The sequence below is a fragment of the Barbus barbus genome (genome assembly GCF_936440315.1).
Source record: "Barbus barbus genome assembly, chromosome: 28".
Lineage (NCBI taxonomy): Eukaryota > Metazoa > Chordata > Actinopteri > Cypriniformes > Cyprinidae > Barbus > Barbus barbus.
This window is the reverse complement of record NC_136756.1, coordinates 9,072,529-9,093,894: the sequence shown is the minus strand read 5'-3', so window position 1 is coordinate 9,093,894 and position 21,366 is coordinate 9,072,529. Positions and strand designations below refer to the sequence as shown.

At 36.4% G+C, this 21,366-nt stretch overlaps 1 protein-coding gene across 2 annotated transcripts in view; it reads left to right on the top strand.

The window, feature by feature from the left end:
- Positions 1-21,007, top strand: part of LOC306848057 (actin filament-associated protein 1-like 2) — a 49,850-nt gene extending 28,843 nt beyond the window's left edge. The window contains exons 4-15 of one of the 2 annotated variants that reach the window (XM_079382380.1): positions 2,740-2,836; positions 3,022-3,239; positions 5,533-5,709; positions 6,066-6,158; positions 6,487-6,580; positions 10,188-10,402; positions 11,305-11,399; positions 11,559-11,682; positions 12,987-13,077; positions 15,595-15,764; positions 19,030-19,140; positions 20,054-21,007. In XM_079382380.1, the coding sequence (XP_079238506.1) occupies positions 2,740-2,836; positions 3,022-3,239; positions 5,533-5,709; positions 6,066-6,158; positions 6,487-6,580; positions 10,188-10,402; positions 11,305-11,399; positions 11,559-11,682; positions 12,987-13,077; positions 15,595-15,764; positions 19,030-19,140; positions 20,054-20,080 (1,512 nt within the window). In that variant the 3' untranslated portion in view covers positions 20,081-21,007. The remainder of the gene's footprint in view (positions 1-2,739; positions 2,837-3,021; positions 3,240-5,532; positions 5,710-6,065; positions 6,159-6,486; positions 6,581-10,187; positions 10,403-11,304; positions 11,400-11,558; positions 11,683-12,986; positions 13,078-15,594; positions 15,765-19,029; positions 19,141-20,053) is intronic. The other variant, XM_079382381.1, reaches the window with a different exon arrangement.
- Positions 21,008-21,366: the final 359 nt, after the last annotated feature.

Below are 21,366 nucleotides of genomic sequence, written 5' to 3'. Positions count from 1 at the left end.
AAACAACGTATCCACGTACATACGTTGTTTACGTATGTGATACTCTCCAAAATGGCGCTATAGGGTGACGCGGAGGAGACGAATTGTTGAAGTCGTTATTTTTGTTTCCTTTGCGCACAAAAATTATTCTCATAGCGTCGGAAAATTTCGGTTGAACCACTGATGTCACATGAATTATTTTAACGATGTCCTTGCTATGTTTCTGAGTCTTGATCGTGTTAGGATCCTTGCTGTCTTTATGGGAGGGTCAGAGTGCTCTCTGCATTCATCAAAAATATCTTAATTTGTGTTCCAAAGATGAACAGAGGTCTTGCGGGTTTGGAACAAGTAATTAATGACATAATTTAGATTTTTGGGTGAACTATCCCTTTATTACAGCACGGCAACCGCATGCGAGTCTATGTTTAACGCTTCTCGTAGCTATGTGGCAAATATCTGTCAGTCTAAAGTGTATTATTGGATCACAGTTCATTGATGGAGCTGTGACAAGCTGATGATCTGAATGAGAGAGAGAGAGAGAGAGAGAGAGAGATGCAGAGCGTGTGGAGAGCAGAGGATGCAAGGAATAGGATCCAGAACCGCTGCTTTAGAACATTGATTTTGAAACTTGTAAATCCATTAGAATTGTTAGAAGACAGATCGTGATTCATATATGAGTTTTAATGGTATGGCAACAACTCTTCCTCTTCTCTAAAGCAGCGCAACATGGTCCCGCCCCCTTTGTTACATGTTCCCAGGGGCGGGGTTTATATAAATTTCAGGGTTTGTGATGTCACAAACCTGGGAAGTAGTTTGTTGTAGTCCCTACGAGCCGAAACTGTAGGCATTAAACTGCCATAATTTTAAAAGACAATATCTCCATTTGCATTGAACTAAAGTTAAAAAAGGGAAATCGCAATTAACCACATCTTTAACACTTTGAATGAGCTTTTTATATTTTCTGTTATTTTAGTTTTAATTTGTAGTAATTTTTTTTGTGCTTTTATTATTTTATTATTTTTTATATTTTTCACTAATTTATGTTAGTTTTAGTGTTTGTAATTTTAGTAATTCAACATAAACCACAAGGCATTATTTCTATTATTGTTTTAGTTTTAGTTAATAACGAAACTGTTATGAGGTGTGGCTAGTTAGATTTAGATTCACACGGAATTTATTTGGTTTGGGAAACCTGTTTGAAAACAGTAATTATTCTTGCAGTTCATGGTTTATGGTGATGATTTTGATTCATCGCAGTGACTCAAATGTTCTGAATAAGTTCACTAAAAAAATATTTCAATGATTCATAATCTTGGAGGTTATGTTGTTTTTCCAGTAAATGGCAACAAGTAACTTAATTTGTGACTAAATCAAGTGTTTGATCTTAAACACTTTCCCTAAAAATGTTAACAAAGCAAGATTTGACTTCAAAGGATGACAGTATTTCAGTAATGTCCTTTAACTGTATATTAAATTGTATATTAAAATTGCTTTCATTACATTCAAGTTCTTAAATTGATGCCAATGCGTTTCCTAAGAATCTTGAGAAGATAAGGTAAAGTTAAGACACTTGAGAACTACGTCAGCTTGAAAGGTACAGGACTTGAGACCTAAAAAAATTCTGCTTTTTGTTTTCAACTCCCAGAAGGTTTTGTTTCAGTGCCACTGATTTGCCCTCAGTGTCCGACTACAAATTACTGACCCCAGTGCCGACCACAGCCATTGTCCTTCTGCTGTGCTCCTCTAGAACAGTCTGCACCAGACTCTCATAAACACTGTGGACCGACTGACCCTTAGTACAACTAAAAACTCTCTCTCTCTCTCTCTCTCTCTCTCTCTCTCTCTTCCTGTAACTGCAGAACTGCACTTAAACTCTGGGTTCTGAGCTCCATATGAGAAAGATATCATCTCGGTTTTGTTTTCCTCAGATATGATGCCTCTCATGTGTACATTCAGGTGATCGCTCTGGCCAGCTGTGCTGTCGTCATTTCTGGTTGTGTGGTTGCCATGAGCAGCTCATGTGAAAGTGTCGCGATTGATCAGGGTCCAGATTTTGGTTGTGTGGTCTTCATTGTGGCTTAATGAGTTAGAGCTTTGCACGGGCAGCATATGGCACTTTATTTCAGGGTTGTTCTTAATGTGAAGGATGTTGAAAATTTCATATTTTCAAAATCTGCTACCCAGATGGTCCCTCGACAACTAATCAACTTTTTGGTCTTAAGTAAAAAAGGCTAAGGCCCTAAACGAGTCTTTAGGAATTTGAATCTTATTCTGTTACAGCTGTACGTCACGAAGTAACACATTTGCATAATGTCCACCCATGGCTGTCATTCGCGCTGTACACGGTAGACCAATCACAAAGGACTGCTCCATCTGACCAATCACAGCAGCAAGGGCTCACGGAAAGGAGGGGTTTAGAGAGACTGATTCTTTGAATTGCTTTGCACGAGTCGTTTAGGAATCATTTAGAAATGAGGTAAAATTAAAGCTATTTTTTGAGAAAACTAAAGTGTTTTTTGACCTTGGATGCATGTAAACCTGTTTTAGGAGACTCATAAAACAATATTAGCAACCTTAAAAATGGCATAATAGGGGCACTTTGAAATATATTCAAATAGAAAACAGTTATATTACATTAAAATAATATCTAAATATATAAAAGTAATACAGTATTACTATGCAAAAGAGACTTAAAAAAAAAAATTGGAGTCCTCACTTTGAAAATACATCTAATGTGCTGCTCTATGTGTGTGTTTTCAGTCTATGAATCCTGCTGTTCCCCCAAATCCCCCGAGTTTAGAGGACGAGGACTGTTATGAGGAGGCAGAACCATTTGTCCCGGCCAGTCAGTCTACAGGTCAGTGTAACAGCTTATTTTTAGAGGGATACCTAACCCAAAAACAAAAATTCTGTAATTTACTCACCTCATGTCATTCTAAACCTGCCTAACTCACTTTCTTATAAGGGACATGACACAATTCAGCAGTTTAATAAAACAACTTACATCCACATGTAATGCTAAAATAAGCATCTTTGCCTCAGATAAAGTGGACTCAGACAGCAGTCACTACGAGTCGTATGGCGAAGAGGAGGATGACGAGGAGTTTGTAAAGGACAGAGCTCACTACATCCAGTGGAGCTCCTCTCAACCGTGTTTAAGACCTGTGCCAGAGTCACGCATCTGTGGATACCTCTGGAAGAAGAAGTGGTTGGGCCAGTGGACCCGCCAGCTCTTCATTATTAAGCACAACTCACTATTGGTAAGAGCCTTAATTTAGTTTAATTTGGCTCTATTCCAAACTGCCTTACTTATTGTCTACACATTCATGTGCTCTTAGGTAGTATGCTTATACTGTATGTCCAGTTAAAATAATTTTTTTTTAAATGTTTTTATGAGCTACAGTCTTCATCTGTCTGTGCAAGTGTGCATGAGACAAATTTAATATTTGAAGGATTTAAAGGAATAGTTCACCCAAAAATGAAAATTGCCCCATGATTTACTCACCCTCAGGCCATTCTAGGTGTATATGACTTTCTTCTTTCAGATGAATTCAATCGGAGTTATATTAAAAAATGTCTTGGCTCTTTCAAGCTTTATATTGGCAGTGAATGGGTGGTTGAGATTTTGAAGCCCGAAAAAGTGCATCCATCCATTATATAAAGTGTAACCCACAGCTCCAGGGGGTTAATAAAGACCTTTTGAAGTGAATCGATGCATTTTTGCGAGAAAAATATCCATATTTACAACTTAATAAAGCATAATCTTTAGTTTTCGCTAACTGTCGTATATTTACAGTATTTAGATGAATGAGATTCAACAATTCTAAATCTAAATAAGTCAACAATTCAAATCAAAATTGAAGACTAAATTCACCTTCTTAGATTTTATTTTCTGTGCTTGTTACAGTCCAAATGTGTTGAATGTGCACTTGTAGTGTATTTCAAAAATGAAAAGTATGTTTTTAACTGTATTTCCAGATAATATAATTTTAATGAATGAAAAAGCCACTTAAGTGTACTTAAACAGACACTTTCATGAGTGTTTCTTAACACACTTAAGTACAGTTTTAAATAATTGTTTTAATAATCTTTTTCATGTTTTAAAGTACGCTTGTTTTGATGTCGACTAACACACTAAAGCACATGTAAAGTACTTGATTATAATTTTAACTGTATAGTTAACATATATGCAACTTCATCCTTACAAATGTGTAATTACAAATACATTTAAAGCTGCCGTCAGTAACTTTTTTTTCGTAAAAAATTATGCAAATTCAATATTTGAGCAAGTACATAACCAGCCAGTGTTTAAAACTATCGCCTTACTTTAGCCCGATTCACAACGGCAAGCTTATAATAATGTTTTCTAGGTTGTTGCCGGAAATTCGAGCATGGCACTGCGTCATTACATCACGTCTGTAAACATAAAGAAGTTGTCCCGGCTAGTAGGCCATCGCATGTGAGGATCCTGCAGGTGGAGGATCATTTATAGCCTTTTCTCACAGCAGCTAGAATAATTAAATGTATCAATTTGATGGCGGATTGTAATCCAGAAAGGATTATGTGTTTATGAAACACATGTGAATGAAATGAAATTATATTCCAGTTTAAATGTGCTTCTGATTACAGATAGCCTGGGATTACACAAGATTTGTATTTTAAAGAAAACCAGTTTGAAGGGAGCATAGTTTGCTTTTTGGGTTAAAATAATTTCTTAATATGAAATTTGAATGGTATGACAATTAGATATTAGACTGTACAGAAATGTAAATCTACACGCTAATACACACTATACTCATTGTCACGCAATGCTGATGTTATTTACATTAATAATTTGAGAATAAAGTATAACAATAATAATACTTTGCATGGTTTGATGTGATATGAGCTAACTGATCTTTAGATTAATTCACCATTGGTAGCACAATTTATGGTAATGCTTTTTTCCTCAGTTGGTCAAAACAATCGTGGCAGACTTGTTACTTACTTGTTCAGATGGCAACATACGGTGAAAAATCTTATTTGGGTCATATATTCCAAGACATAGACTAATCTGTGATTGTGAAGTACAGTAAACATCCACACAGGTGCGGTGACTGAAAGCTACACATTCACCTCAAAACATTAGCCGTGCCGCTGCACAACCCACGCAATCAAGATAATTCTGCAAGCAGCTGCAATTCCACGTTTTCAAATAGAGATGGCGACAAAGAGGCAAAACTTACAGACTGCAGCTTTACATACATGACATACAAATGACCATAAATGCTTATCAGTACATTCAGCTGTACACTTTAACCATATTTCAACAGATAATAAAATTAATTATGAAATTACATATAAACATTATATGTACATTATATAAGTGGGTAAAAAGCACTAATGAAAATTTAATTTAAATTATAATACATTTTCATTTAATTCACAGTTAAGTGTCTGAAAACATTACATTCACTTTACATTTATGTATTCTTTTAAAGTATATTGTTTCCCTAATAAATTCTCTTACAGTATTGTACAGTGTATTATATATGTTTAATTTTTCCCTGGTAGTGTTTTAAGTGCGCTAAAGACCTGCACCCTCTGCTGGAGCTAAACCTCACGGGTTGTTATGTGGTCTACAAATCCAAGCACAGTAAGAAGATGCAGCATGAGCTGAAGGTGGTGACCGATGCCGAGACGGTTATCTTGGGCTTCCAGAGCAGCACGCAGGCCGAAGAGTGGAGGAAGGTCTGGACAAGTCTAAACACAGACTTATATTTAACTTAAAGTTGCAATGAAACACAAGTAGTGACTTTATTACTTATTGTGATGTACATTAGTGTGATGAATTACCAAAAAAAGACAAAATGTAGGACAGGACTTGGTTCTGTGCATCGATTGTTGATTGGATGTGGGGCGTTGTATTCAAAAGTGGAGGCAGATGAATGTGATCTCGAAACTTTAAAAATTAAAAATGCACAGATATGCTATTGTTTACAATGCATTCAGAAAATAGATGGGTGAATTTTCATTTCATGCTGACTTTTAATAACGCATCTATCCAACTATAATAACATGTTTTTTTTTGTATGTCTTATTTGTAGATAATAGAAGAAGTGAGTGGCTCCTCTTATTACGAGCCTGAATCCCAAAGCTCCTCATCCATCCTGAGGAGCGAGAGGTTGGACTCTTGCAGGGTAAATCACGCTATGCCAGTTTCTGCTATCTTTGTTAACAACATTATCAATGTGATGAACACAGCAAGAGAGTAACAGCATAACTTCATTTCTCTGAATGAGATGTTACTGAATTAGCTTGGTTCTTAATCATCTGCAGACCTTTCCCTCACATCTATTCCACAGAGTCTCTTTCATGAATCTTCTGCTGGCCATGTACTAAACTGATTAGCAAAGTCTTGTGTTCTGTCTTAAGCCAATTTGTAGAAAAAGGACTGACTTACCTGTGCTGGAGAACATTGTGCTTGCTAATGTTATTTAGTAAGAAAGTCTCTCTTTCTCCATGTAGTCAAGTACTGTCCTCCATACGGACTCGGATGAAGAGAAAATCTCAAGTCTTCCGTCTGCAGTTAGCAGTGTGGAAATCAAAGATAAAGACCTAGGTGAGCAGACACACTTGGATTTGCAACAAAGGAGTTTGTAGCGGTTAGCCATTGTGTATTGGTGCTCATGCCGGAAATGTGGGTTTGAGTCTTGCTGATGTCGTTTCTAGATCTCAGTCCTTCCTCTTTTCCATATTATTTCCTGTCCTCTTTCCACTGTCCTCTCAATGAAAGGTAAAAAATTGTAAATTGAAGTAAATGCATGGCATTACTTTTATCCCTCAGGAACAGATTGGATGGTGAAAAGCATTTATAACATTTAAACAAGGTTTTAAATACCCGTTAAACATTTACAAACCTCCCCAAACATTTCAAGTTCCCTGCTGGTTACTGTGTTTACTTCAATTTTTTTTTTCTTTATTTATTTTTAAAAACCATAATAGGATTACTTTTTTTGCATTTTAAGTAGCCACAGCCATATCAACCTGCAGCCCAAGACCGGTTGCCCACTGAAGCTAAGCAGGGTTGAGCCTGGTCAGTACCTGGATGGGAGACCTCCGGTGAAAACTAGGTTGCTGTTGGAAGAGGTGTTAGTGAGGCCAGCAGGGGGTGCTCACCCTGTGGTCTGTGTGGGTCCTAACGCCCCGGTATAGTGACGGGGACACTATACTGTCAAAAAAAGCACTGTCTTTCGGATGAGACGTTAAACCGAGGTCCTGACTCTCTGTGGTCATTAAAAATCCCATGGCACTTCTCGTAAAGAGTAGGGGTGTAATCCTGGCGTCCTGGCCAAATTCCCTCTACTGGCCCTTGTCTATCATGGCCTCCTAATAATCCCCATACACTTGATTGGCTCTATGACCCTCTCCTCTTCACCTGTAACTGGTGTGTGGTGAGCGCACTGGCGCCGTTGTGCTGTGGCTGCCGTCGCATCATCCAAGTGGATGCTGCACACTGGTGGTGGTTGAGGAGAGACCCCCCCACATGATTGTAAAGCGCTTTGGGTGTACAGCAATACACAATAAGGCGCTATATAAAAAATGCATCGTTCATTCATCATTCATCTAAAGTATAAATCTGTTTATTTTTACCGTTTTTTTTTTTTATCAAGTAAAATTTTTTAAATTGAAAAATGTTAGTTTCTAATTATTTTAGTCAATATTATGCAATATTATTTAAACAAAACCAGTCCAACAGCTAATTAAAACTAGCCCAATCATGTTTTTTTCCATGGTTTTCCCCTCCGTCGGGGGTCCGCTCCATCGAAATTGCATTCTGTGGAGATCGCTTCAACCAGCGGACTTCAGAAGCAAACCGCATCAACAGTGTAAAAGTAGCCCAATTCTGTGGTAAAACCGTAGACTTGGCAAGCCTGTCTGTAGCAGTCAAGCTTCTGATGGCAGCTGCAGTGATGCAATGACTTTAACAATTGCTGATTGGCTCTTTTATGTAGAAGGTGGGACCTATTCTGCCATATTGCATGTTGCAAAACTTCATAGTAATGCATGTGGACCATCTTGACATAAATGAAATAGAGCTGTCAAACGATTAATCACCATTAATTGCATCCAAAATAAAAGTTTTTGTTTACATATTTGTATGTAATATGTATATATAAACACACACATACAGTATATATTTTGAAAATGCTTACTTGTATTAACGCATATATTTATATTAATATAATTTATATTACATATAAATATATTAAATATATAAACATAACACTTTTCTGAAATATATGTACATGCATGTGTATGTTTTTATATATGCATAATAAATATAAACAGTACACACACATAAATTATGTAAACAAAAACTTAATTTTTTTTTGTTTCAGAGGGGGATCTGGTTAATCAGGTTATTTCAATTGTGCATCCAATTCACTTCCATTAAGCACACCAGCCAACCAAGGTTGTGATTCATTGCATTTTGATAATAAATTATGAAGGCAATATTTTTTTAGTTTTGAATAAATTGCAGTGATGAATCAGAGAGAGAGAGAGATGAATCATTCACCATAAAACCAGAAACAAATTTTAAGAATGTAAATAGGGTCAGTTTGGATTTCATTGACTGTTTAATTTCTGTATTTCCCACAGTTCTTTGTTGTCATTCCGTAACCTAATGCTGTTTCTAATTAAAGACGTGTACTAACAGCATATGCTTTATATCCCATATGTGGAGAAGGTCTGCACACATATTAGTCTGTGCTAGCACTGCTATTAGTACAACTGTGGCATTGTTCACTCGCTAGTGTTTTGGTGTTATTCATTAGGGGCTAAATTCACTGCGTGCCACACAGGACACCGGCTGGGTGTTTTCCACACTGTGCTATTGTCTGTGGACAGATTCCTTTGAGATTTGATTGTCACCTTTGACACCGGGGTGACAACAACAGCAATGACCTCAGAAGTTTGGTTTGTAAATATATGGCTGATCTTTTTGATAGCGGCCCAGCATTTATGGAAGAAGAGCATGTATTTGTTTATAAAACAGGAAAGCTATTTCTTTTATGAAAGTAAGCGAATAAGATTTTGGAGGAGATCAAAGTTTAGTTGAAACTTAGAAGTGGCTACATCTTACCACTCGCTGAGTAATGTTTAAATGTTTTGTTATTGAAAACGTGCGCTCGCTGATTAGAGACATGTGTAGATGTCTACTTTATGTGTTTCCACAAACAACTTGAAAGGGAACCCTTCAAATAAGTTTATTTGTTTATTTATGTGTTTGCACGAGTGTACTTTGAGTACCGACTCACCGAACTTTGTTTTAAGCTGAAATGTGAAATTTCTGCAGCACTATCATCACTAAACTGAATTACGAAAGTACAAGGTTTAAAATGTTTTGGGTAGATAGTTTAAGCAGATAGTTTAAAAGGTTTGAAAACATTGTTGAACAGATAGCACCACCCTAAACACGTAATGTTTAAGCCAATGTTGTGCTGGTCAGATGCTCAAACAAGTGTTAGTGCCACAGATACACTATGCACACTATGCTTAACTTTTAAGTTACTATTTAGGTATTAATTTTTATACATTCAGTATGCCATTAACTGTATTTCAACTGGACTTTCAGTTTACACTACCAGTGAATTTATACCTATGATTTATAAATTACTGTTGTTTTGTGATGAGATTTTAAATTTGTTGATTCTAGTAATGGCTTTTAAGAGAAGCCAGTATGAATATACAATACTCTAACACTGTGAAAGAATTATCAATAAAATCAGTCAAGTGTTTCTGTGTGGGTTAAGTACAATACTATATATCAGATTCAGTCCACCCATGCACTATTTACTCTAACCTATTTTACACAAGTATTACTATATACTCCACACTATATAAGTCCACACGCAGTCTTCTTACTAAACTTGAAGATATAAGTTTACATAAAACATATGCCTTAGTACTACCTAAAAGTAGCCAATATGTGTGAAAAAGTATTTAATATGCTACCTCAAAAACAACCTCAAGCCATGCATACTCAGAATATCTCAGTTAAAAGAAAAGACGTAGGCATTTGTATGTGAACAAAACAAAAATAAAACAATGCAACTTTAAACACACCATCTCAGCAAGGTAATGAAGTGTAATAAGATACACACAAATATACCGTGCACACAGATTACTGTCAGACATGTGAACACTTCTGTTTCTGTCCTCAGCCGGCTTCCTGAACGTGCTGATGAGCTGTCAGTGGCAGAGTCTGTGGTGTCGGGTGGAGGACGGGGTCTTGAAGATGTATCGGGACGAGATGTCAGAAGAGACTCCTCAGTACACGGTTCAGCTCAGAGGGAGCGAGGTGCGACCTGGCCCGGATACAGCACACACGCACCGCATTACAATCACACAGCACGGGGACCAGGTGGCTGTGCTAGAGGTATGATGATGATCTGTTTATCTCAGTCGCTTGTGTGGTGTGTTGTGATTTAGAAAAGCTACACTGTTTCAAAAAATTAATCTGCAATTATTACCAAGTTATTTCTTCCCAATTTAAGCTATAAAAATAGTTTAGTTAGTAAATTAATGTATACAGGTTGTTTAGGGATGTTTAGATGATTAGGATTAAGATTTTTTTCAGAGTACAGTAGGAACAGTGTGATTTTTATATTATTTATTTATTTTAATATTAATGCTATTTATTATATATAAAAGTATTATTATTTTATTCTATTAATATTTTTATTTATAAATTATAATTATATTTATTAACATTGAATGTGCTTTTATTTTATATTTTCAGTCTTTATTTTAATTTTAGTGAGATACTATTGTTTTTTAATTATATTTTTATTTCATAGTTTTAATTTTAATTTATTTAGAGATTTAGTAATTGTTGTGTGTAGTTTCTGTAGTTTTATTAATTTTTATTTCGGTTTTAGTTTTAGTTGTTTTAGTACAAGAAGTTAAACTAAATAAAAATGAGGAACGTTTTGGCAGCTAGCTGAAATAAAATATATATATATTTTTTTTTCATATGTATATTTTACTTCAGTTCATTTTTATTTCAAGTTGCAAAATGCTTTTTATGGTTTTAGTTTTAATTAACTATAATATCCCTGGTGGTATTATGTTCATTTGTGCATTATATATGAAAATGCTCTGATATCATCATCTGATACCATCACTGTACTGTAGTACTGCAACAGTGCTCATAAATATCCTTGCCCTTATTGTAAAAAGTGAAGTAAATGTATTTTATTTTGATTTATTATCATGTTGACCTATTGTGACTATATTTTGAATGACTGTAGTTGTTATTGTTTGTGTGTGAATGTGCAGGCGAGTTGTGCAGATGATAAAGAGCAGTGGGTTCAGCTCCTGCAGGATGGGAGTTCAACTGCAGCTGGTCAACACACCAGCCACGAGTCACTGAGGTACACACACACTCACATTCACATGCTGTCTGTCTGTCTGCTGCCAGCATTCCATATGAACCGAGCATGAATCACTGAACTACACACACACTCACTCACAGAAGTACTCACATTCTTTCCGCATCCTTTTTCCATTCTTCTGTTTCCTCTGTTCCTCAGTGGTCTGAAAAGCCGCAGGTTTCCCACCTCAAACATGTACATGGACGACCCCTTTCAGCAGCTGTGTGGTCCATCAGTCCACCCGCAGCCTATCTATTCGAACTCATCCATACTGGAGCACATGGTATGTCCCAGCGGGGAGGTGCAAAGTGCAATATTAAATATCGAAAACAATATTATTCTGTGATTTGAGCAAGCTGACGATATATCGCTAGTTATTATTTATGACTTTGAGACATTTTTCTTTAAATCAGCACAGTAAATTAGCTGGGTTTGGGGTCAGAAAGAAATTTTTTTTAAGAAATTAATACTTTTATTCATCAAGGATGCATTAATTTGAATATTTTGATTAGAAGTGACAGTAAAGACATTAAAATTGTTTAACAAAAATTGCTATTTAAAATAAATGTTCTTTTGACATTTATTAATCTTTCTATTCGTTAATATCATGGTTTCCACAAAAATATTAAGCAGCACAACTGTTTTCAGTATTGATAATAATCAGAAATGTTTTCTGAGCTGCAAATCAGGATATTAGAATGATTTCTGAAGGATCGTGTGACACTGAAGACTGGAGTAATTATGCTTTAAATTACAGGAATAAATTACATTTTAAAATATATTCAAATAGAAAACAGTTATTTTAAGTTGTAATGATATTTCACAATATTACTATTTTAGTGTATATTTCATAAGAAAATTGCAGCCTTAGTGGGCTTAAGAGACTTCTTTAACAAATCGTACTGATCCTAAACTTTTGAAATGTAGTCTGTCTATTACATAATATATATTATATTTTTGAATTAGAAGTGTCAGTCAATATTAGATATGTATTAGCTGATACTCTGTTTAATTATGATGCACATTGCTCTATATTTTTACATTTAGATTACATGTACTATCATCTAATTCAGTAAATATTTAAAAAAAACACTACAAATTTACTAACACTGTTAAATGTAATCTTAGCAAATCTCAAAATTAATACCCATGTTTTCATTCTGCACATTATAATGTTGCAATGCCTAAATTCACTTGAAGCATTTAATACAATTAATATTCGTTTTTACTTTTTGTACTATTATTTATTTCAACAAAACAGTAGAGAATTTTAAAACCTGTCATTTGGTGGTTATCAGCCATAACATGACAATATTTGAGACTGAAGGTGGGTGGGAGGTTGAGCTTAGTGTCATCAGCCAAAAATGAAAAAGGTTTTAGAGCAATTTTGGTGAAAGATTACAAATGCAAACAGTTTTTAAACACATGCATGGGTTAATTGTTCACAGTAGGGATATAGTACGGTTATATTACTGTAAATAGAGTCAATGTTGATTTGTTTTGAATTCATGGACAGTCATCATTCACTGCTACTCTGACAAACTAGCATTGCTTTTAACTTATACATCTGTTCCATCCATTTTTCAGTTTGAGAAACCCTACACTGGTGGAAACGGAGAATTGGTGTCATCTAAGGATTCTGCCAACTACAGCAATAATGAAATCTTCAGCAACCACAGTGAGTCAGTCATATTACCCCAGTCGCTAATCCGGAGTTGCACTTTTTAAAGAAAGGAAACGCATTAAGATCAAAATATACTGTACATTTATAGTTCTCTCTGTCATTTTATCCCATTTTCTGCCCTCATTGCCTGGTCCCGCTCACTCTGTCACCAATTTAGTTGTAAAAGTCACTTTTACTTTCATGGGAATTTTTTATCCAGCTAACCTCACTGCTTTAAGCAGATCAGCATCATCAGTCTTTCCAGCTCATTATTCTCTCATAAAATTTTGGGAAATACAGTAATGCATTTGGTCAATAAAATGAGAGATGCAAATGGTTACTGGAAGTTGTAATCTACATTTATAGACCACCTCATAGGCCATGGGCGACCACCTATATGGCCCATAGGACAGGCTGGTCCTGTGACCAAACATAAGCCTATTTCCCTCTTGAGCACAAAATATATGATTAAGACATACATACGGCTTTCCTAACCATCGCTCCCTCATCCACGGGAAATATTTGACAATTCAGAGGCATCTGCTTTTAATTTGAACAGTGCTAAATAATTATATAGTGGCTAGTGCCGGAGCTCAAAGCGAACTTTCCATGCTCTTGGTTTATGGATTTGCATAACATCCCAGAGCATCATTTTGTGCCCACGTGCAAATATGGTCAGCGTGACCTAAATAATACACTCTAATGATTTCTCACACAAATTGACACGATGTGGTGTTTCTATTGACTTTAATGTATTTGATTATGATTATGGACCTATTTATGGTGCTGTTTTTCTCATCAGGTTTGTCAAATACAGTTTAGCAGGAAATGCCATTTGTGTCAAGCGTGTGTGATGTGATATTTGATTGTATTTATCATGGAAACATTTACCACAAAGTGGCATGCAAAATAGCATTTAACAATTAAGAAGTGGCCAGGTACTGTCATTAGAGCATTTAAAGTAAGGAAATGAGTTTAGGAGGGAACTCCAGTGCAGTCGACATGCACTACTATTTAAATGTTTGGGGTTGGTAAGATTATACTTATGCTTATGCTCACCAAGGCTGCATTTATTTGGTCAAAAATACAGTAAAAACAGTAATATTGTGAAAAATTGTAATCATTACAAAACTGTAATTTATTCCTGGGATGCAAATCTGAATTTTCAGCATCATTACACGTCTTAAGTGTCACATGATCCTTCAGAAATCATTCTAGTATGATAATTTGCTTCTCAAGAAACATTTATTATTACTGTCAATATTGAATGCGGTTGTGCTGGTTATATTTTTGATGAAACGGATAAATTTTTTCAGGATATTGTGATGAATAGAAAGTTTAAAAGAATCTTTTCTAACTTTAGAAATGTCTGTTGCATCCTTGCTGTGGTAATTTCTGGAAAAAACACATTCGGTAGTGTATGAGCCGTGTTTAGAAAGCGTCAATGTGTTTTATAGTCTTGTGTACTACAGGGCATGTGAGGTGAGGTTTAGACTCTTTGTGTTTCTGGACTGTCTCAGCCGAGGAAGGCAACACTCCAGTGCTCCCATTTTGGTAGGGATCATCGGTGGCTGGTGCTTTTTTTCTCCCTTGTGGTTTTGGTCGCAGTGCAGGGATGTAGCATTGTGGCGTACACACACACACACACACACACACACACACATATCCTCTAAGATTCTTCAGTCAAAACCATGAGAATATCATGTTTTGTTTTTGAACCCAACTTTCCAGAACATCCTCTACTCTGGGAAGAGATTAAAAGAAAATGAATAAACATCCACAAAACTCTGAAAAATAATACACTGCCTTTTAGAAAATAAACACTCTTAAAACACTTTTTACACTCAAACTAGTTTAATTTGCCTATTAACAATGTGCAACAGTGGACACGCATGCATCAGAGGGGAATTCTGTTTATTTTTCTTAAAGTCTTGAAGATTTCCACACATTGTCATTTCCACCACATTTCAAATGATGTATAGTGATTAAAAGCATTCTGTGGTGGAATAACACAAAATTACAGCTTAATTAGAAACTACGCGCAATAAAAATATTCCGCTCAAAAGTTAAAGCTCAGGCTCTTTACTGACACTGTTCATATTATTTATATTAGTGGTTGGTTTATATACAAAAAAATTAAAAGATCAAAAGTGACAGTAAAGACTTTAATCATGTTAAAAAAACATTTCTATTCAAATACATTTTTTTCATTTAACTTTCTGTTCATCAAAAAATCCTAAAAAAATGCATCACAATCATAATAAGACATTGGTAATACTAATAAAAGTTTTTTGAGCAGGAAATCAGCATTTCAAAATGATTTCTGAAGGACCATGTGACACTGAAGACTGCAGTAATGATGCTGAAAATTCAGCTTTGCATCACAGGAATAAACTACATTTTTAAATATATTACAACTGTATTTTTGATCAAATAAATGCAGCATTGGTGAAAATATAAGAGACTTCTTTCAAAAACATTCATCTTAGGTGATTGGTAGTGTATATCATGTGTGTGTGTTTATGTTTTTAGGTACAAAAGGGTTTGAGATTGAGAGGGGTGTGCAGAAGCTGGACCTGGCAGGAAAGAGACGTGTGCAGTTGCGAGCAGGGTCAGAGGTCAACCTCGTGAGCGTGGGGACGAAGCCAGCTAAACGGAACTCATTCAGACGCTCCCTCGCTTTCTGCACTGAGCGAGCACAGGTAACAACCTCCGATTCATACTTCCCCTACAAAAAAGCACTGCGCCAGCGCCATGGTACAACGATTCTAATACCATGGTACTTTGATATTGTATCAAGGTACTGAATGATTACCATATTCATGCATTATGGTATTTGGTACTCTAAGGCACTTCAAAAATACCATGGTGGTTCCACACTTACAAAAAAGTACCAAACAGAACCACTGTACTCTCATGCTTTTTTGTTTGGACATTTACCATAGATGGTTTTTCTTGGAATACTGAGTAAATTCATGGAATATTTCAAAGTATGATGCAGTGTTATTTTAGTATCAATGAGATACTTTTAGTTTTTATAAATGTCTTGATCCATCCATCCATCCATCCATCTTCTTCCGCTTATCCGGGGCCGGGTCGCGGGGGCAGCAGTCTAAGCAGAGATGCCCAGACTTCCCTCTCCCTAGACACTTCCTCCAGCTCTTCCGGGGGTACACCGAGGCGTTCCCAGGCCAGCCGGGAGACATAGTCTCTCCAGCGTGTCCTAGGTCTTCCCCGGGGTCTCCTCCCAGTGGGACGCGCCCGGAACACCTTCCCGGGAAGGCGTCCAGGAGGCATCCGGAACAGATGCCCGATCCACCTCAGCTGACCCCTCTCGATGTGAAGGAGCAGCGGCTCTACTCTGAGCTCCTCCCGAGTGACCGGGCTTCTCACCCTATCTCTAAGGGATCGCCCAGCCACCCTGCGGAGAAAGCTCATTTCAGCCACCTGTATCCGGGATCTTGTCCTTTCGGTCATGACCCAAAGCTCATGACCATAGGTGAGAGTAGGAACGTAGATTGACCGGTAAATGGAGAGCTTCGCCTTGCGGCTCAGCTCTTTCTTCACCACGACAGACCGGTACATCGACCGCATTACTGCAGAAGCTGCACCGATCCGTCTGTCAATCTCCCGTTCCATCCTTCCCTCACTCGTGAACAAAACCCCAAGATACTTAAACTCCTCCACTTGAGGCAGGAACTCTCCACCAACCTGAAGTGGGCAAACCACCCTTTTCCGACTGAGGACCATGGCCTCGGATTTCTCTCGGATAAATGTCTTGATTTAATTTGTATATTTTCCATTTTAATTTTAGTTAAAGTTTTAGTAATTTTGTGTGCTTTTGTCAATTTTTCGTAGTTTTTAAATATACACTTTAAAAAATGCTGGGTTAAAAGTAAATCAATATCAGACAGAACACATGCTGGGTTATTTTGACCCAGCTGGTTGGGTTCATGCTTTCACCGAACATGCTGGGTTGTTTATTTAAGTCAACTATTACAAAATACTAGAGCCAACAGCAATAATCAAAAGATGAACATATATTAATAAGCATGAAAACATGGACAAAATACTAGACGAATTTATTTGGGTGAATACAGCATAGTGTACAATATTACATTTAAACATTTAAAAAACATTTAAATATTTATAAAAATGATCTCCTGTAGAGGACTCAAAAACACCACGATCTGACTGTAATTCAGCAGCTGGGTTGTTTCTTCGGAGACAGGCTCAACTCAGAGGTTGGGTTTGAAAAAAATAACCCAGTTAAAAATGATCCAGCAACTTAGTTACTGAAAAAACTACCCAGCAGTTGGGTAAATATTAAAAATGACCCAATAAAATGACCCAACAGGCTGAACCCAGCATTTAGGTTAAAAGTAACCCAGCATTTTTTTAGAGTGTATCTATGTCGTTTTTATTACTCTTTTATGCTAGTTTTAGTAGTTAAAGCTTTTGCCTTATCAACTAGCTGAAATAATATAGGCTTAAAGGGATCATATGATGCGACTTCATGTTTTCCTTTCTCTTTGGAGTGTTACAAGCTGATTGTGTATAGATAAGATCCCTAAAGTTGCAAAGATTAAAGTCTCAAACCCAAAGAGATATTCTTTATAAAAGTTAAGACTGCCACATCCCCCTAAAACAGCTACTGTGTGGGAAGATTTGCATAACACCGCCCAAACGTATACGCAATGAAAGAAGGTGTAACTTTTATTCTCACTGTAGTATTGTTGTTGCTGCCGCCATGTCCTAGAGACACTGTGTGTTTCATTGTGAAAGCAAAAGTACTTTGTTTGGGCTTCCAAATGAGTGCACAACTAAAAATCTGTGGTTAAGTTGCATTTACAACACTGTTTCAGAACAGTACAACGCAAGTATTTGAGTGTGTGCAGCGCATTTTACGGAGGACTGTTTCCTGAATCTGGGAGAGAGAAGCCTACAATGTGAACACTATGAATAGCTGTGATGAGAACACTATAAAGTGGGGCAATTAATAAGGGACATAGGGCGTAACATTTCCTTCACACGCTTGAGGTATTGGGTCATTCACAACGCACTGGATAGCTGGCCAATCAGAGCACACCTCGCTTCTCAGAACGATGAGCTTTGTAAAAATCCGCGCGTTTCAGAAAGGCGGAGCAACAATAATGTACAGTATGTGGAAAATAATGTTTTTTGAACCTCGAACCATGTAAACACATTGCATTACACCAAACACACAAACTAATATTCTTTTTAGCAACATCATATGACCCCTTTAATTAATAACCATGATATGATGACATTACCATCACAATATCATGGTGCTTCCACAGTACCCTTTTGCACCAAGGTAATGTCCAAAAACCATGGTATCTATACTTGGTACATGGTCAAAAAACAAAAAAACAAAAAAAACATGGTAATAACAGTATTTTTTGACAGGGCAGATAGAAGCAGTTTAAAGTGGTAGTTAGGTGTCAGTAGATGACTGAACCGCTGAACTTATTATTACACTGCCACCTATTGTTTGAATTGTAACTGCAACAAGCTAATATTGATTTGCAAGATCAATTACATGAGACAAAGATGGGATCTCATTTTGGGCTACTATCAGGTGTTGTTTGGTGTCACATTTCAGCTTTTTGTTCCAAACTGAAAGATTTTTGGCTATTGTTTGGTGCTTTGTTTGTCGGTTGTTACTGCCGTTGTGAGTTCAGTAATTACAGTGGCTTGGATTATGAGCCACTTCCTCCCAGAGGAGCAGAGAATAACGCTCAGATAAGAGCTCTTTTAACCCACCATTACATCCTACTTCATCAAGCAAAGATGAGTGGACTCACTGGAGCAGTCTGATGACTTTGGAAATGTTTTTAGAAGTGACTGTGACTCTTGTTTGAGTCAGTCAGGATATTTCACCAATTCATTCTATAAAAGGAAATGTGCCTAACACACTCACCTCTGTTTTTCTGTCTCTCAAAGGGGGGCTTTCTGACCCCACTCTTGAGAAGAACTGCCTCAGCAAAAAGCACCCTGAAGAAAGCCCCGTCTGCCCTGTTTATCGAGCATGGCAGGGTCTTCCAGAGGAAGAAGGTAAGAGTCCTTCAGCATGAGCACAATGCACAGACCACCTCGTGAGTTTATGATTGTATTGGATTTCCAATTAACTCAGTAGATGAATTCATAATGAAGCTACAGGTACAACAACCAAGCTCTGACGTGTGTGACTTTTTTGACTTATGGACTTTTGACTTGTGGACTATATGAACAAACGATTAAAACTCTCTGCAAAATATCTACTCCCGCGTTGCACAGAAGAAACTAAACTAATGATTAACTAACAGTCACAAATTATATGATCAAGACCAACACTTCATTTTCCTCAGAAAATGTCACCCAGGGTCTTTGTTAAATACATTATTAAGTCTTAAAAAGGTCTTAATAAGCCTTAATTCACCCACTAAAAGATCATAAATTCATAAAGTTATGCCATTAAATGTTGCATGCACTGCAACAAAATGAATATCATTGTCAGTATTTTTAACTTGTTTTCCAATACAGTTTTTTTTAAATCCTTAAATCGAGATACATTTACTTAATTACATACATTTAAGGTTCGAAATTTTTGCGTGCGTTTTTCCGGGGTTTTTTTCGTATTCCTCATCCTTTCCTATCAAAATGCATGCTACGGATGTGAAAACGCAGAAATTCGAACCTGATCTGAATTTTTTTATGACGGACGAAAGTTTCGGAGGCAGTGTGTACTGTGTAAACGTGATTGACATTGATTGTATCGTATTTATTTTTTTAACGTGCGAAAATTAGCAAAAAACACTGGCAAGCTGAAGCACTAAAACTGGAAGAAAACACTTAAATATATGTATAAAAAAATTAAGCTAGTTATAATTCCAACTGAAAAATGTGTATCTTTATAAAAATGATCATATTATATAATAGTTAACTAAAACTGCATTGACCCTTAACCACTTTCTGTTTGTGTTTGTAGGAGCGGGAAGCCAAGGCTTCAGATTGACATCAAGAGAAGACTCTCACATCCCCCTCATATTGTCAATATAATATTGCACTGAAAATAATATTCTTTCCAAGCATGTGGATCATGCAGTGGTTTGGATTTGTAAAGTTTGTGTTCATTTTTGGGGTACATGGTACTTTAAAAAAAAAAAACTGACCAAACAAACTCTTTATCAGCATATTCTGTCAGTATGCAAACTTTCATCTTCACACACACAGGGATGCACGCTTGTTAGGGAGCAACTGCAAAACATTTCACAATTGGACTAAATGTCTTTTGAGATGATGCTGATGTAATTAAAGATAACTTTGACACCAACATTTCAGGTATTAAATAACTCTATGTATAGAGAGTGGCACATTCAAATAAAGTGGAGTTTTATGTTTATCATCATAGCACACAGTATTTATCCTTATGTAAATCACTTTGCACTGTTTTGAACCCGACCTAAACTGTGTTTGCGGTTTGTCAGGAAGGCATGGTCATGGTCAAAATCAGGAATCGTCAGTGTGAAGAAAAGACAGGATATGCGTATCGCTAACTGATTATAGATTATTGAAGAGTAATTACCTCTTTCTTATTTTTATTTTCACAAGACTCACAAATCTGTGGTAATTTATCAACATTTGTACTTTTTATTCCAATGCACATACAGTATATTATGTGTCGAGCTTTTCTAATAATGTGCCTTAACCGTGATTTTATCCATGTTATTTTATGAAGCTTTGTCTTTACAGCTGAAGTGATTTTGCTGGTATTGATCCCACTTCAGGGAAGGTTTTTTTTTCTGTATAGTTTGGTTGCTTGGTTAAGACAGGATGGCCTAATATTGCTGTACAAAAGATAACTCTGGAGAACCAAAACATCACTGATGAACATATTTCTACAATAAATAAAGTAATGCTGGATAAAGCATCATTTCTGTGTTTATGAATCTTGATCTTCTTTTCTGCTTGTTTTCTGTAGATAGATGTAATACAGTGCTGTTATCATCCTGTCAAGAGTTTGCTTTGCAACTTTCTCTGAGAACAAAAGAATATACTTTAAAAGTATGAACTGAATGCAATGTTTTCTGGCACTTAATTGCTATTAAATGAACATGCATTAGTTTACACCTATATTAAATACTTATGCTTGAGTGCTTTTAGCCTACTTAAGTATAGTAGCTACATCTTTATACACAATTTCAAATCGGTGGGGGTGTGTGACATGGTGATTAACAACAGGAGGGCAGGTGGGTATTCTCTCTAATCAAATGAGCTTTAATGGTTTATAGCAACCCCACC